Below are 17,247 nucleotides of genomic sequence, written 5' to 3'. Positions count from 1 at the left end.
AGATAACAACAAGTAGATGTAGCCAGTTTTATGGTATGTTTACACATTAAGAAGCAGGTTGTCCACCCTGGTTCTTGAAAAACATGACAGAAAGCACAATAATGCTGCATTAATTTCAATCATAGCAGTTAATAAACAGTGTTTGTAATTGAAATTGTGTTGTCAAATCTAAACAGGAGGCCTGACTGTTTTCACCCAGCACAGATGCATCTCTACTTCTGTTCAGCATAAATCCTAAGTGTAGTAAAGTTTACCTTTTTTTTTTCCTGTCTCCACAGACAGCGAAGGGAAGAAGTAGGACCATGTGACCACGTCTCACATGAGGAATGGCAGATTTATCAGACATCAATTCCATGGTGTTGAATAAGCTTCGCCTCGCTGAGAGGCAGAGAACAAAAAAGAAAAAAAAATCAAGAAAAAAAAACTTCTTTCATTTCTTACTAATAAAAGAAGAACCACTTTTATAACTCATCACAGAGGAACTGATGAGCTGACAGCAGGACGGGAAGCAGGACCAGGACCTGTTTGAGGACGAACTACCTGTATAAATCCAGAATCACTGACTTTTAGAGCTTTTGGTTTTACAGAGTTTTGACAGAAGCAGGTGGCATGTATGAAACAAAACATCCCAGAGCGCCGTGCACTCAGCCCAACCAGGGCTGTGGTACTTAACTTTAGAAATGCACAGTTATTGTCGTGTATTATGATGATGATATGACTGAATGTATTGATGATGACTTACACTTTACCACATTAGTGTGGATCTGTTTTTTTTTTTTAAAATGGGACAAAAACAGCATTAGGAAGCTAAAAAGTCTATTATTATCCTTATTATTCTCATTATGATTATTGAAGTGGAAGTCCTCCTCCCTCCATAGTGCTGACGCTACATTTGTATTACTAACCTGTAACTTGAGCGTAACCATGTTGATTGTATTGTCTTTATGTGAGAGTAAACCTTCACATTGACCTGCCCAGTGCCATGTAGGAACCCAGTGGTGTATATATTCTGTACAGATTCATGGCAGAGCACTAACATGCTTTATCGTACACTATGTTGATCTCCATCGGCCGTGTATGGGAGCAGAGGGCAGAGCGGGGACGACCGGCAGGAACAGAGCCACTGTTTATCTCGCTGACTTCAGTTTATCTGCAGCACATGTGGTGATGTCATTGGTTAGACTGCATACGTGATGAATACAATCAGTTCGCCCCAGTTTGTGCTTCTTATGAGTGGCAGTGTGCCTGAGGGATGTTAGTGTCTGTGAAATATCTTCACACCTACTGGATGCACTTTCATTATTTGCGTACAGATAGTTTTTCAGGTGTGCTATATTTAGGCCACTGTTGAGTGAAGTATAAGTAACAGATGATTTCTTTTGAACGCATTGCAAATCTACATCACATTCATCTGAGCTTTGTACATCAGAGAAGGACATGGCCACTGTGACTTCCTTTACTTTTGAAGCCTCACCTTTACCATTTTGGTCCCCACCATGTTAGTCTGTTTGGAGTTCATATTTGGCCTCGGGAGTGGGGTGCTAAGTTATCAGCTAGCTAGTTACATCCATAGACTCTAACAGTGCAATGCACAGACACAGATATCTGCTAATTAGTGCTATATAAGAGAAATTTACATAGCACTAATTACTAACTATAACTTAAGCACAATTAAATTTTATTTGCACGAGCATGTCCTGCGCAGCAGGTCATACAATGTAGAATGTATATAGAGTTTTGTTAAAAATGTTTCAAATGGCACCAACGGCACAAACACAGTTGAGAGATCCAGTTTAGAGACTCCGATTAGGAGAAGAGGTGCAGGCTAGCAGACAGTGATCAGGTACAGCTACCTGGGTTGGCACACCTGCCAGCCTTAACAAAATCCAAAGCTGAGCAGAAAAATTGATTCATCCCTTATAGAGTTCTTATGAAAGAGCAGAATTAACTAATTTTATAGCTACATTTTTTGCAGGAGCATTGATTCATTTTGGAGCTAGCCTCCAGCAGCTATTAGAAAGACTGCAATTCAACAGCAGCATCGCATGCATGTTTTTGCATGCACGAGCAAGCCAGACTGATAAAATCAGCGAAAACAACAGTGTTTAGCAGCGGCTATGAGTAATATAGGGATCGTGTTTTCAAAAGCTGAATTGTTTTTTGAGGCATGCTCAGGGTCCATCTAACTGAAGTTCTGGAGCTCGCAGTCATGTCAAATACAGATTACTCTAAAAGTCTATAAATAGACTAAAAAATGCAAATTAGAACAGTTATAGTTTGATCTACTGTGAAAGATCATGTGATATGTGACATGATACGTCTAATCTGATGAGCTCAAGTTAAACAGCTTGGAAAGAGCAAACGTCAAGGCTTAATGTCAAAGTGATTTTGAAGTCAGATGTACAGACTGGGGCTTATAAATTCTGTTGTTAAAATACCTCTCTGTGAAGGATAAGTCCAGTGAACGTTTTCCTTTCTAATGGAAATCATTTACAATAACCTCGAGGCTGTCTGAAACATGGTATTTTCACTCAGGTAAAATAGTGAGTTGATGGCAAAAAACCAAAAACAATAACTGGCACCGATTTGTTTATCAAATGGAACGACTAGATGCAGACTGTGAACTTGGGGTTGACTTCTGTTTTCTTGTTATTCTTTTGTTTTTTCACATTGTGCATTAAATCATTGACTTGCATGAGATTCTGCTCAGTTTCGATTACAACATTTTGCCATCTAAACAGTTTTTAGATGCATACAACAGAATATTTTAAGATTCTTGGGCTCTAGGAAAAAAATAGTTGGTTTGATTACAATATTTATTTTCAATGACACTTACAGTGATAGAAAAGTTGCCAGAAATATCTAATGAGATCAAATCTGCACTCAAATAATGAAAAGTGGATGCACACTGGCCATCCTTTTGTTGAAATGCCCACATTTGTATTGTCAGTGATGACTGTGGGGACATACTGTATATGTGGAGTGCCACAATCCTTCGCCCTGCTCGTGCTCTTGCTCCCATGCTTTCTACAAGTTAACTAGCTCACAGCAGAGTCCCTGATAGACACAAAGGTCTGACTTTACCATTGGTGTTGTACCACTGCCAGCTTAAATAAGGTTCAGTAGATGCATGTATGTTTACAGATGATCCAAAATTTGTTCAAAACTCACTGGAGAACTACTGTCAGAGTGATAATGTTTATATCTGGCATATGTGCTTAAAAAGACCAACAGTAGACCTCTAATAGGCTGTTTCCGCAAATATAGTTTCAGGTTGTCAGTCAAGCAAATAATCCAAGGCTTATTTCACCAGCCCTCTGATCCAAAAGCCTCTGGATGGTCAGCTATTATCAATAGCCACCATGTCAAGAGGATTATGGCTGAGAGTGAGGGCCAGTTAATGGTTTCGATATCAGCTACAGACTCAGAACAGTTCCAAGTATGACCAGTATGATCTCCAAAAATTTGGAAGCACTGACTAATGACTATTGGTTTAGGCTAAAGACATGAGTAGCTCAATATCACAGTGCTGCAGTATGTGTATTTGTGTGTATTAATTAGACAATAGCCTTTATATGAAAGGTGAATCAAATAGATCAAATATCACAGAAAATTGGAGATCACAAAGTAGAGACAGCCATTAGATTAAATGGCCCCCCTATATAATTAACAGAATAATCATGTTTTAACAAATGAGCACTCAACAAACGATTGTGACTATAACCTCGCCAGGAAAGTGTGCACTGGGGTTATAGCCCTACTGAACAGTAGGGGGCTTCCTTTTTGTATAATTGTTTTTATTATAAATAACCTCTTGTGGCCCCTTGACTGACGACATCATCCCAGTGGTCTACCTTGTCTATGAGTAGCTCTGCCTCACTCACAACACCTTACCTGCATAGTATCAGTGATCATTCTATTACTTGAATATAGTGCTATGAACTCTGTTTACAAGATGCTGTCAACTTTTGGGAGACACAGTGTTGTCTTTAAAAGGCTGCTTGGTATGTTCAATTCATCCACCTGGTATATCCAGTTATTCACACACTGAAAACGTACAAAAACATGAAACCTGCTGTTGCTTTTTTATACTGTATATGCCTTAATTCATATGTTTGGCAATCATGATTAAAGGATGTTTATATACATTTTTGGTCAGTGAAGGTTTTTTTTGTTTCTTTCTTTCTTTCTTTCTTCAGGATATTTGTGTTTCAACAGCATGTTGACCATTGGCTTTTTAAATGTTTGAAAAATAACTGTGTGAAAAACAGTTTTATGTGATGAAGTGTAACACCTTGCATATGACAGGCAAACATCTGTCCTCTGCAAGGTACAAGTGATTTATAGGGTCCTGTTGGAAAACGGTTAGAAGATGATACTAATAGTAATAATACAAGACAAAAATATTTCAGTTAATTCATATTAATGAACAATCTGTCAGTCATTCAAAATAATACATGATTATTTGACATGGTTGAATTTAGAAGTTCGGTTTAAGTGTGTTGCTCTTTGCTTACTTGATAGTAGTAATCAAGGTAATTAATACTAACTAAAATTAAACTAAAATGAAAACTAGACTTGAAAAAAATAATAAAAAAAGATTAAAAAAAATAAGTGAAACGATTTTGTGAACTTGCAAAAGTAACTTTGTTTAAATTCAGCATTAATGTTAATTTGGTTAAAAAAATTTGTTATCATAACCTACCTGAGGCCTTCATGTACGGTGGCCCTGAGAGGCCAAACGGACTGCAACTTAAAAAAAAACACCAGCAATAAGAAAAAAGGTTGCAAAAGCACACAGAACACAACGGAAATAGGGAAAACAACAATGGAAATAGGAAAAAACAAAACAGAAAAAGGAAAAACGACAACAGAAATAGGAAAACTGAAAGCAGTAATAATAAATTCCTGCAACTGGTGCGTCGGGTTATTGTCTCCCCAGAAACACTTCCCTTGTGCTTTTGGAAGTCTGTTTTCGCTTTTCCTATTTCCCTTGTCGCTTTTGCAGCGTTTTCTTTTTATTGCTGGTGTTTTCTTAAGTTGCAGTCCGTTTGGCCTCTCAGGGCCACCATATTCATGGCTGTGGTTAACAAGGACTGTCCAAAACATCACGTTCAGCACATTCCCTCCATGTGCTAACATAATGCTTTCAAAATTAACATTTTCAAACTATAGGAAGTCAATTTAAATAAGTAAACCCACGCTGGAAACTAAATGAAAATCAGTTATATTAGAATAAAAAAAAATCAAAACTAAATTACAAAATACTCAGAAAACACAAAACTATAATAACTCTGGTAGTAATAGCAGACGTAGCAGTACTAGTGGTAGTAGTAGTAATAGTAGTAGTGGTTAACTTTTACTGCAGTTCCACCTCCAACCAGCATGAGGTGCTAAGAACTCGGGCGCCTTTATCATCACTTCCTCTTTGAAAACAAAATGGGTGGCGCCAAAGCTTGACAACAAAGCGGCTGTTTGCTGCCTGTAACGGTCGTACAGTTATTCTTTATGTAAACTACGTTTCTTTACCTTGACATCTTCGTCAAAACTCAGCTGAGCAGCGGCGGGAAGGAGAGTTTTCCCATTTTGAATAAAACTTTTTTTTCACTTCCCTGCTGTACAAATGTCAACATGGCTGCGAAGACTGACCAACTTCTCATCGTTCTGTCCATTCTGGAAGGTGAGCGATTTAAAGAGCTGGATATCCTCCGATAACCCTCCTACATTGGAGCTACCAGCCATGTTTGCTTATACGTGACGTGTTTGACTCGTTGGTACCACAACTGCAGCCGTTTAACGGGTGTTGTTAGTCCCATGGGGAAAAGCCGAACCTGTTGCTGCTGCAAGTGTTGGTGGTGATCTCAGGTCGGTGAATTAAATCCAGGCTGAGGAGGCATTAAGTGTTTGCTGTTCGAATGACACGCCCTAAGCTGGTGAAGCAGCTATTCCTGTCACTGGGGACAGTATAGAAGCCACGTTAATGTCATTTATGCTGAGAAAGCTTCTTACACCTATGACTTTCTATGTCATCGTTGAATTTGCAAGTCATCACATTGTGTTGGTGTTTTGATGAATTCAGGCTTTCAGAGATAATGCATCAGTATTCTGATTTGTGGCTCAGCACACAGCAGATAGGGTGGCCAGGTGCAACACCCCATGTGGGATTTCACTGCTTTCTGTCTCTTGTTCACCTGTTTGGCCTTTGTTGGCCTTTATATTATTTCTTTAAACTGTTCTTTTTATAAGGTGGAGTAGTTATACAGCATACATCTTTAGTGACATTCACAAACAAGAATTGAATGCAAGAGTTTTAAATTATTTCGAATTAAAAGGCCAAATTTACCATGACATTAATGGCCAGCTCAATTAACGAAAAAGTCATAGTCACATATTGATTTATACTGACGTCATGATCATTTAATACAGCTACTTAGATGGTAAAAAGTAAATGGACTGATTCTTATATAGTGCTTCTCTGCTGTGTACATCAAAACCTTTTTGATGTACATAATAGAAAGTGGGACAAAGTAGAGAATTGATCAGCATCTGTGTAACCAGTGTATCGGAAACACTTTGTGTCAATCCCTAGGTCGTCACTTCCCCAAGAGTCCTCGGCTCAGTCTGGTGGTTCAGGCGAGCTTTGACGGGGAGCAGCTGGCCACGGATCCTGTAGAGCACCGAGAGCAACCGCAGTTCAGCACCGAGCTGGCCTGGGAGCTTGACCGCAGGACGCTGCACCAGCACAGGTTAGATATCATGTGTTTTTGAAACTTTTTAATCACATCCTGGGCTCTATGAGTAATTTAATATTTTTGATCTCATGATACAGCTGTTATTTTCATCATAGATTTATACAAAAGGTCTTTGTCGTTGGATACATTTTTCCAGCCCTGTCCATGTCTATCTTTTATATTGTCTGTTCTGTCAATACACAACTTGACTCCACCCACTGTGTTTAGCTGCGATGCTTCTTTGCTACATGCTTGTAAACAGTGGAAGCATAGCACATTCTACTGGATTTACTATGTGATGACGCGACTGTTTTTTTTTTAAAAATTATGTTGTTGAGGTTAAAGTTGTGGTAATATTGTAAAAATCTAATTATTATTATCTAATTATTTAATTAAGAACCACAAAATACTAATATTAGAACAATTTCCATTAAATTACAGTAGGTTGAAAAGATTGACTGTAGAGCTGCAACCACATGCCTCCATAGACTGTATGTAAAAGATGGACATAGCCAAGTACATGTAGAGTTACTTGGAACTGCAACCTTGGAAGAAAAATAACACCAACCAGGGACCAAAAAAGGTTTTTGATGTCTGTACCTAATGCTCTGCCTCTTCACAACTGTACAGAGGCTGATTATTGTTATTAATTTTCCATAATTCACATGTTTGGACTTTCTTAAGACTTAAGTCAAAGAGGTTTCTGTTGAGCTGTAACAAATGTTTATTTGGCTAGTTCATGATTCCCTGGTTATTTTCTCATTTAATCGTTTGAGCAACGAGAACAAAACATAATTAGCCAATGTTTCTTTTTTCTTTTTTCGCCTCACCTCCCAAATTGTTACAATAGATAGCTACTCCTCTCTGAGCCTGGCCCTGGTGGAGGTCTTTTCCTGTTGAAAGGAAGTTCTTCCTTCCCTGTGTCCCCAGGTGTTCGATCACAGCAGTTTGTCTGACTGTTTGGATGTTCTTTCTAATACTTTTGATTTGTTAGGCAGCTACCCTTTGAAGTATTACAGAAAACAAATTTTATCTCAAACCACAAAAAAACCTTTCTAAAGTAGGGTTGTGAAAATGTTAGCCGAGTCACACTAATGCCTCTTGATGGCCTTGTCTCTTCAGACTGCAGCGAACTCCCATCAAGCTTCAGTGTTTTGCTGTTGACCCTGTCAGCAAGAAAAAAGAAAGCGTCGGCTACATTGTCCTTGACCTTCGATCAGTTCAGGAGGTCAAACAGGTGAACGTCTTCTCTGTCTGTCTGTCTGTTCAGAGGTGCGCTGGTAGAAGATTTATTATGCAGGGCTGATGTTCTGATAAATCTGTTGTGTGTATCAGGAGTCACGCTGGTATCCACTGCTCAGCAGTAAGTACACCAAACAGAAACCTTCCCTCCTGCTCAGCATGGTGTTGGAGAATGACAACAAGCCCTCTGAACCTTCACCTGATAGGTTCAAAGCCAAGAAGGCCCCGCCCCGACAAGGTGAGCTCTCCCAGCTCTCTTTCTTTTGTTTTCACCTTCCTTGGTTTTATCTTTTCTCTATTTAACTGTATTACTTGTGTTTGATGGTGATGAGCTGGAACAGTCTACATTTTAATAAACTATTTTTCTTTCTGAAGTCCAGTCGGACTCTGTGCTGAGTCGTCACTGCTGTGCCATATTCCTGCCTTAAAGAAACTTAAAAGAATCAGGGCAAAAGACAAAGCTTGGGATTTTATTTTCCTTTAACATCCTTCTATAAAGTTACTGCTTACTGTTTAGGTTTTGGTCACCCTCAAATATAAAGTGTGAGTAAGAAGAAAAAGGTCCAGATCTTGGCTCAGTTGTAGAGAAAACACTGACTCATGTTTGAAATCTAAGAAGGGAGAATAGTGGGTTGGCAGCATACATGGAGCCTAAATCCAGAGTTTTTAATGTGTAAAATCCGTCTCTATTTAAACCGGGCATACTTTTAACCTCCTCCAGGGTTCTAGATGTGAAAAAAAAATTACTTTTAGAAATTCTTGTCTTTTTTTCTGACAATGACAGACAACTCCAGAGCTTATCCATCATTTTGACAGATTAGTGCACTGATGGAGGATCTGGTGTAACTTTTACTGACATTGTAAAGAACAGTGGTCTGATGGTCTGTCTCTTTCATAACATAATATAGCATTAGTCATGTGTTATGTTAGTCATTACAGGGTCATAGCTGCAGAAGGAGCTCAGATTGTGGGATTTCCGTTCTGTGAAGTGAGCACTTGTAAGATCATAAAGTCGCACATTCAGAAAATTGAATCTCATCATTTCTCTGGGAAAATATTCCCAGTCTATACAGTTGAGCCTCGAGCTGAAGTTCACTTAGTTCATATTTGCCTGTTAAAGTGCACTGACTGCAAGGGCTTTGTGTTTCGGCTGTTACTGCAGGGGGAAAAAATCATAAGGGAGCACTCAGTCTATGTTTCTGTTTACGATTTACTTATGAGGGTGAAGAACTACTATTCTATTACTCATTACATTTAAAACAAATATAATATTTTCATTGAGATTATCACAGTTTATACTTAGTCTAAATGCTATGTGCCGCTTTTTCACAAGATTGCATACACAAGTAGGTAATTCAGAAAGTGAATAAATATATTTTTACTGAGAATGGTTGCAGCTATTGATTATTTTTCTTATCGAGTAATCAACTGATTATTCCGTCGATTAATCGAGAAGTCAGATAAGAAATGCTTTTGTTTTATTAATAAGAAATAATAAACATTCAAAAGACAAAAAGCACGTCTTTCAGAATGAACTTTTCATTGTTTTCTATTTTAGAAATTGTAATGCTTTAAAGTTTAACTGCATATAACGTCTGTCAGAAAAAATAAATCCTTTGATTGTATTTATGTGCCATATTAAAACGTAATTAAAAAAATATATATATAAATATTAGATATTTTGAATAAATAAATACTCTCAAGTGCAGTCAAAGCTAAATAAAATAAGATATGTAAGCAATTTGTACTCTTGCTTCTTGGAAGGTTTTCTGACATTAATATGAGGCAAGTGTTTGTGTGCTTTTGACAACAAGTTAATGATGTAGACGTAATAATAATTCAGCGTTCTACCTAACAGGTCAGTGGTTCAGAGTTTATTGGTCCATGTACATTTTTATTGGCTTGCTGGGAAAAAAAGCTTTTATTTTTATGAATATTTTTAATTCAGTTTTTAAAAATATGAATGCAATTTAATTAACACAGTATTTTGTATTATTTCATTATTAATCTGAGGAATTGAAAATGCCCCCCTGTAGACTCACCCTGTGTGCTGCAGGCATCGCGCCACGTAAAATAAGACGTCTGTCGTCAGTCTTCAGGAAGCTGTGTAATTTAAACATCCTTTCAGACCAAGTTAACATTCATCTGCATATTTTAATACAACTTCTGGAGACTTACTGCAGATTTATTTGCTGTGTAAACCAAACGGCAGTGGATGGAGCAGCTACAAAGTTCCTCATGTCAGAGTTTGCTGACCAGGTGGTTTGAAGAAGGACGTTAGCTTTTTCCCAGGGAAGGTTTTAATGGTAATTCCAGGATATTTTGGATGCTAGAAACACGTTTTCTTTCACTCAATCTGAGCTCACCTTCTCAGTCACGGTGGTGTGTGTGTATGTGACAGTGTCATCATCACTGCTGTTGTTGTCTTATCAGTGTTTTTGTTGTGAAAAACTGGGGGCTACATGGTCTTACGTTTTATTCATCCATTGCTCCTAAATAAGGTTCAGTTGCAGGTCTGTTTTTAGTAACAAATGTGAATGAAACACTCGCCTGCTCATCGTTTAACACAAGGGCGTGCTAAAGAGCCGTGCTTTTACCTAAGCATTTAGTTTATTGTTGCAGCCCTAACTCTGAGTCCTTTTTGCTGCCAAGTTACTGTAACAACCTGTTCTGACATCTCAGTTTGTACACTTCAGATCTGAAAATGTGTCTGAGGTGAACATTGCTCTATTTAGAGTTAAACTTCTGTTCACACAGTTCCTGGTTTGCAGCCATGATGTCTTGCTTGTGGTTTTGTACAGTCTCACTTCATGCTCAGCTCCGGTTCTTGTGTAAGCGTTGCTCTGCTACCAGCAAACATCAGAGAGGAATAATTGGTGGTTTCAGTGAATAAAAATAAAACTTGTGGTTTCTTCACATCTGCAACCTGTAAGATTTTTGTTTTTGCTCTTTTATTTACTGCTTGTTTTGATCTCCTTGTTATGCTGGTGTAGGTTCCTCCTCGGTGACCGATCTACTCCCAGAGAGGCTGGAGGCCATACTGATCCCAGACCAGGGATACCATCAAGTAGGGCCGGCAGATCTTTGCACCGACATGTTTGTCCTTTCTGTCACCGTGGCCTTCGCAACCAAACTAGAGCAGGTAAAGACCGAACTCTGACCCTGATGCCTGTGTGATCACGTCAGACCTAAATGTTGAATTGTTATTGCTTAAGATAATGTAGCCAAAGTGATGTCACACCCACAAATTTCCAGTATCTGGACTAAAGTTTGATAACAGAAAATGGAGAAACACTCTTTTTCTTGGCTCGCTCGTATGTTGTCACTGCTGCATGGGTTGTTTCTGTTTCCACGTGTCAGATAATGATGATAAACCCAGCTGACAGCATCCCCAGGCCTGCTATTTGGGGTCATCTAAAGGCACTCTGGGAGAAGCTGAGAAAAGTATTAAAGAAATAAAAGCACAGCAGTTTTCTCAGAATGACTTCTAAAATATGGATGAAGAATATCACAGGTGGTTATTGTTGTTGAAAGATTATTGCTTCATCTCTTAACTGCTCCTACAGGGACTGCCTCCTTTGGAGTGTCATAATAAGAGAGCAAAGACACTGAGTATCTCACTGCCAAATTAAACCAATCTCTTCTCCAACCATTACAATTAGAATTGTTTTCACATTACACGCTGCGCAGCATTAGTTATAAATCTTAATTAATGTGTAGTTGGGGTGTTTTTATTTTATAGCTTAATGTGGCAGTAATTCTAATCTTGAATGTTTAGTATAACTATTAATTAATGTCATGCATATATTAAACATACTAAAACTAATAAATGAATTGAAAAAACATGGCTATGGTGTCAGGGGCCCAGATTAGCAGTTGCTTTTAAATGTAAAGCCAATCCCTGCTGGCCTACAGCCTCTCCCACAAGATGTCTGCAGGTGGCAATAAGAGCCCTGCAAAGAAACGAGGGAGAGCTGAAGCTGATAACCAAATGACGTCCCAGAAACCCGAAAGCAGAGCGGGTGAGAGAAAACAAAGGAACCTGCAGGCACCCATTAATTGTCCTTCTACTGGTTCACCAATGGGAGCCATTTTCAATTATTTCATGCGCTGTAGATTTTTTGACCAAAAGCTCTCGTTTTTATAGCAAAAATAAAGGCAGAAAAGTAATCGTTTTATCCCCAGAAGCCAAAAATGTAATTAAATGGAAATCCAATTAGTCGACCAGCCCTGCAAAGAAGAAGGGAAGCGCTGCATGGCTCTGATGGCTGATGTGCTCTTCAGTGAAACAGATAAAATAATAAAAAAACAGAATTCAAGAAGTACTAGCAGGGGTTCTCTATAAACAAATAAATGAATGTCATATTGACAATAACTCACTGTTGAATAGCCTAAATGTAATCAGATTTTTAATTTGAATTGACGACTGTGTTGCAGTGGTTTGCACTGCTACATCACAGCAGCTGTCGAATCCAGCAGCTGTCTTTCTGTGTACAGTTTGCATGTTCTCTTTGTACCTCTCTGGCTTCTCAGGCTTCCTCCCCCACAGTCAAAACACATGATGTGATCCCAAATTGGTCATAGGTGTGTCTTTGAGCCTGAAACTGTCCAGGGTGAATTCTGCCTCTTGCTGGATGACAGCTAATTTAGGCTTCAGCCCTCCGCAACCTTGACTTGTTCAGCAAGAACTACCATGAGTGAAAGAAAGCCTCTGGCTATTGAAATATATCTAGAGAAGTAAATCTTGAGAAATGTTCTGTAGAGGAACATGTGGAAGGACCATTAACACTTGCAGCTGCCAGTTTTCTCTGTCGGTGTACTTCAGGGTCACGCAACCGAGTAAAGTCGTTTGACTTTTGCTAACATTTTCTTAAAAACTGTATGTTTGAGTTAACTATCGATTAATTAAAAGTGAACTTCAAGTATTTATTCATATTTAACTTTAAATGAATGTTTTTTATGGTAAATGGTAAATGGCCTGTATTTATATAGCGCTTTACTAGTCCCTAAGGACCCCAAAGCGCTTTACATATCCAGTCATCCACCCATTCACACACTGGTAATGGCAAGCTACATTGTAGCCACAGCCACCCTGGGGCGCACTGACAGAGGCGAGGCTGCCGGACACTGGCGCCACCGGGCCCTCTGACCACCACCAGTAGGCAACGGGTGAAGTGTCTTGCCCAAGGACACAACGACCGAGACTGTCCGAGCCGGGGGCTCGAACCGGCAACCTTCCGATTACAAGGCGAACTCCTAACTCTTGAGCCACGATCGCCCCGGTTTATGAAAATCTGCAGCTTCTGTGGGAGTTAAAATTGTTATAAAACAGTTCTTCAATAAAATAGTAAAATATATATAACTCTATAACATTATCACACACATGCACACACTCGTATTTTACCAGCATGCTGACTGAAACTGAAAAATTATCTTCACATGTACATGTAGACTTTAAAAGAGAATCCTTTAAAACCAGAAATGTTTTTGTTTCGCTGTAGTTGGTCCCCAGCACCATGAAACTGTCAGCGGAGGGCTCAGAGTTCTTCTTCTACTATTCTTTACTGGGGAACGACATAACCAGCGAGCCTTTCCACAACCTCCTGAGTCCTGACTTTGAGCCAGAGCGCGCGTCTGTGCGCATCCGCAGTAGCAAACAGATCCTCAAAGCCTTCCTGTCTCAGCAGCCCAGTTTACAGGTGAGTGCCTGACTGGGAGCTCCTGCCTCCCAGTTACCTGCTGTGTACCTGTATGTCTTAGTCCTTTCTCTTCCTCAGATCCACCTGTGCTGTGGGAATCACTCTTTGGGCAGCACTGACATTTCTCTCTCAGCTCTGGCTGGTATTTCCACGGATCTGGATAACAAAGCAGCGACACTAGAGGGAGCCTTTCTCCTGCAGCCTCCGAAGCGAGTCAAGCAGACGCTGCCTGCTCTGCCCACCGACCTGCAGCCGACTCTGGGAGTGGCTGTAACCCTGAGGAGGGAGGAGGTCACACTGCAGGTAAATGAAAACAAGTACTCAGAGTTTAATTTCTAAAACATTTATGATTGGGATGTTGTCAGCTCTAAATTACATGAGATGAATGAAGGATGAATCTTTGCACTCACAGCAATTTGGAGGGAGAGCAGAACTCTGCATAGAGCCTCAGACTAGATTTCATGTGTTTCTTTACCACTGTGATTTTATAACTTCCTGATGCATTGGTTGTTTTTGTTATGCTTTATGATGGACCTGAGTTGTTGTCCGATTATCACACTACATGTCATGATGCATGGTCTTGTGTCCTTTCAGCAGTCTGTGGGGAATAAAGAGGCTAGTGGAGCGCTGTCTCCTGCTGTTCCTCCTGCTGAACAGAGACCTCGAAGCTCTTCTCCAGTCCATAAGCCTGCAGGGTCTCCTCCACATCCTGGTCCTCGGGGTCCTCCTCTCCCTCCTCCTTCATCTCATACAGAGAGCGAAGCAGAGAGTCTGCTGGATGAGCTCCGGCACGGCAGAGAGCCGACAGGATTGGCAGGTAGGACTTAAAATAAGCAGCTGTCATTTTCACACGAGAAGTTTGAAAGGTTTAGAGCTGAAGTTTGTTCACTGGTGTCCAGCTACAGATTTGGAGGCTCCAGCATCGCTGCCCAGACAGCCTGAGGCTGCAGCGGATGGTGGAATGTCATCCGTCAGTGTTTCTGCTCCCAAAGTCTCCATCCCCCCCTCTGCTCATCACTACTGCTTCTCTCTGGACCTTCGCAGCCTGGGAAACCTCAGCTTACCCCACCCCATTGCTGCTACGCTCAGGTGAAACACTTTATCTGCTTTCAGCTGTCAGAATGAGTTTTTCCACATACGGTGCTGTGCAGAGATTTTAGGGAACTTTAGATGTTCACATTAATATCTGTCAAACACTCAGCAGCATTGAGCCTGAGTCAGGAGGAAGCATTTTAATTTCCATTCAGTTTTATTTACATGGTGCCAAGCATTAGAAATTGCAGCTTGTTTACAACAACAATTAAAAAAATATTATGTCAATTGAATTGATAAGAATTTAGCGATTCTGATGCCATTATTGATATTACTTTTTAATTCATATCCTTATCGATTCTCACGGGGTTCTCATTGACTCCGCCTTGAGAGTCATCACCATCACTAAGCAAGATATCGAAGACATTCGATTCTTGCAAATTAATTGCATGCTGTGGGTCGAAGGTTTGTTGGAGGTATTTTTCCTCTTTTTTCTGAGTCATTACTGGTTTTACAAATAATGCAGTGCGTTACTTAAGTATTTACTGGAGAAATTAATTAATTACACAATGTGATGCATTAGTTTCTTGTTTCTCCGTAAAGTCACCTGAAATGCATTTTCTCATAGTTACATTTTACAATATAAGGCAATAGGCCACACCCCAACATACCGGCACCTAATGCACTATCCTAATGAGCACACACGTGATCTTTCTCTTAGTATGTAAGCACAACACCGGCAACACAAAACAAACATGAAAACCAGCACAAAGCGATCGCCACAGTGATTCTACTTTAGAAACATTAACAGGTAGAAACTGAGGCTGTAGCCTGAGTGGTCATCTATTTGTTAGCTGTTGAGGTTCAGGGTCTGGCTGCATAACTAAAATTTCTGGGCCTAAAGTTGTTATTAATGAAATACACAAATTATTTGCATTAAGAACCTACAAATCCTGTCTGCCATGATTTCGTTCCCATATAAAAAACAAGCCCAGTTGCGACTTGCAATCATGCAATGCTATCAGTGCCATTAAACCTGTTTATATGTTCTCAAAAACCATAAGATGTAAACTACCTGCTAAGTATCTTGAAAACTGGGTTAATGGGGCCAGTAACGATTTTTAATTGTTAACATGTACAAATAAATGTACTGATTTTACCTTTAGTGCTTTAAAGGTCTGTATAAGTGTGGATAGTTAATTTATCAACTGTTCAACATAGAGGAAGTAGTTTTCCTGTATTTTACTCACAATCATCACTTCTAACATTTTATTTTAAAAAATCGGTTATAACAAACATGCCTTTAAAAAAATTATTATCGTAAGATTTCATGGACTTCTGTCTGGTGTTTCATTGAGATAATTTTCTATTTAGGAATCCATCCAAATATTTAGTGCAGTGGTTTTAATTTTATCTGTTCATTGATGGTTGTATATTTGTCACACTTCAGGTACTCCTACCAGTTCTTTGGCAGTGCTGCTCCGATCATGACTAACCCTCCTGTGGAGCTGCAGAGGAACACGGAGGTGTCTCTGCCTCAGTCCTACTGCGCCTTCGACTTTGCTGCCCTGCCACAGCAGCTACAGGAAACCTTCAGCAGGTAGGGAAAAAAACTTCATTCTTCCATCAAAATTTAAAGAAGTGCAGCTATTATTGCAACTGATGGACCCTGTTTTTAATATCATGCTTTAAACATATGGAAGGAGATCAAATGTTGATCGCAGTTAAATAATTCACTTTCATTCAGTATCAGTAAATATTATCAGGAAAAAATATTCAGTGTAACTTACCTTGTATAGTTATAAAGGTCCAGTGGTGATATTTTTAATGATAACACAGTAAAACATAAATAAGTGCAAAGAAACCATCTCACCTTCATACATTATTTAAACAAAGCTGAGCTGTCGGGTTTATCGTTGGTTTGCTCTTTGTCCTCCTGCTTGAGGGATCAGCTCTCTGACTCTGTGTCAGCCAACAGGCACAAAACTCTTCTGATGGAAAAATAACTCCAGACCTATTATAATGACAGCTCGAATAGTGTTTCCTTTTAAGTTATCATCTATAATTATCTTTTCCTTTTACTTCAAAGTTTGTTTTTCATGACAGTATAAATGACATAAATGGGTGAAAAATTAAAGGAAAAACCTGAACCATTGAACCCTTCAGTGATTTCCTTTTTCTTAGTTCTGCTGTAGAGAACATTTTGCTGTTATGTTTTGTGACACCTTTGAGGGAATGGTCACTGCAAATGAACATGATGCCCTTTTTTTATTTTTAAATCCTGTCCTGTCTGGCAGCTTTTGCAATCAGAGTTGTGATCTGAGTGCACTGTGGTGCCAAACACATTTTGCTTTTCCAAAAACAGCTATATAAAATCTTTATAGCCTCCTTGTGTTCATGTGAATCTTTTATCTGATTATTTATTCATTTCCTTTTGTGTTATTTCAGTTATTACATTATATGTGATAAAGTATGACAATGTGTAAGGTAGGACAGGCAGGGGAAAAAGTGTGTGTGGGGGGTATAATAATAGGATGGAGCAC

General features: G+C 39.3%; 2 protein-coding genes and 1 long non-coding RNA gene across 6 annotated transcripts in view; 2 read left to right on the top strand and 1 right to left on the bottom strand.

Moving 5' to 3' along the window:
- The window catches only part of znf608 (zinc finger protein 608), a 70,852-nt gene extending 66,704 nt beyond the window's left edge, over positions 1–4,148 (top strand). For both annotated transcript variants that reach the window (XM_085476298.1, XM_085476297.1), the window contains exon 9: positions 279–4,148. In XM_085476298.1, the coding sequence (XP_085332424.1) occupies positions 279–298 (20 nt within the window). In that variant the 3' untranslated portion in view covers positions 299–4,148. The remainder of the gene's footprint in view (positions 1–278) is intronic.
- Positions 1–5,591, bottom strand: part of LOC146697518 (uncharacterized) — a 70,894-nt gene extending 65,303 nt beyond the window's left edge. The window contains exons 1-2 of the long non-coding RNA XR_014923411.1: positions 5,530–5,591; positions 255–378 (exon numbers count right to left, since the gene is read on the bottom strand). This is a non-coding gene — a long non-coding RNA (uncharacterized LOC146697518). The remainder of the gene's footprint in view (positions 1–254; positions 379–5,529) is intronic.
- A 30-nt stretch (positions 5,592–5,621) lies between these two features.
- cep120 (centrosomal protein 120) overlaps positions 5,622–17,247 on the top strand; it is a 34,988-nt gene continuing 23,362 nt past the window's right edge. Inside the window, exons 1-10 of one of the 3 annotated variants that reach the window (XM_085476300.1) lie at positions 5,622–5,680; positions 6,590–6,746; positions 7,854–7,968; positions 8,067–8,211; positions 10,967–11,115; positions 13,475–13,672; positions 13,751–13,975; positions 14,270–14,489; positions 14,572–14,761; positions 16,155–16,304. In XM_085476300.1, coding sequence (XP_085332426.1) covers positions 5,632–5,680; positions 6,590–6,746; positions 7,854–7,968; positions 8,067–8,211; positions 10,967–11,115; positions 13,475–13,672; positions 13,751–13,975; positions 14,270–14,489; positions 14,572–14,761; positions 16,155–16,304 — 1,598 coding nt within the window. In that variant the 5' untranslated portion in view covers positions 5,622–5,631. Of the gene's footprint in view, positions 5,681–6,589; positions 6,747–7,853; positions 7,969–8,066; positions 8,212–10,966; positions 11,116–13,474; positions 13,673–13,750; positions 13,976–14,266; positions 14,490–14,571; positions 14,762–16,154; positions 16,305–17,247 lie in introns of all 3 variants that reach the window. The other 2 variants (XM_085476301.1, XM_085476299.1) reach the window with 2 other exon arrangements.

Source organism: Copadichromis virginalis, linkage group LG12 (genome assembly GCF_057382275.1).
Source record: "Copadichromis virginalis isolate Kocher_CV1m ecotype Utaka linkage group LG12, C_Virginalis_male_GT1.1, whole genome shotgun sequence".
Classification (NCBI taxonomy): domain Eukaryota; kingdom Metazoa; phylum Chordata; class Actinopteri; order Cichliformes; family Cichlidae; genus Copadichromis; species Copadichromis virginalis.
Note: the sequence above shows the minus strand (reverse complement) of the source record. Positions and strands in the feature narration are given on the sequence as shown.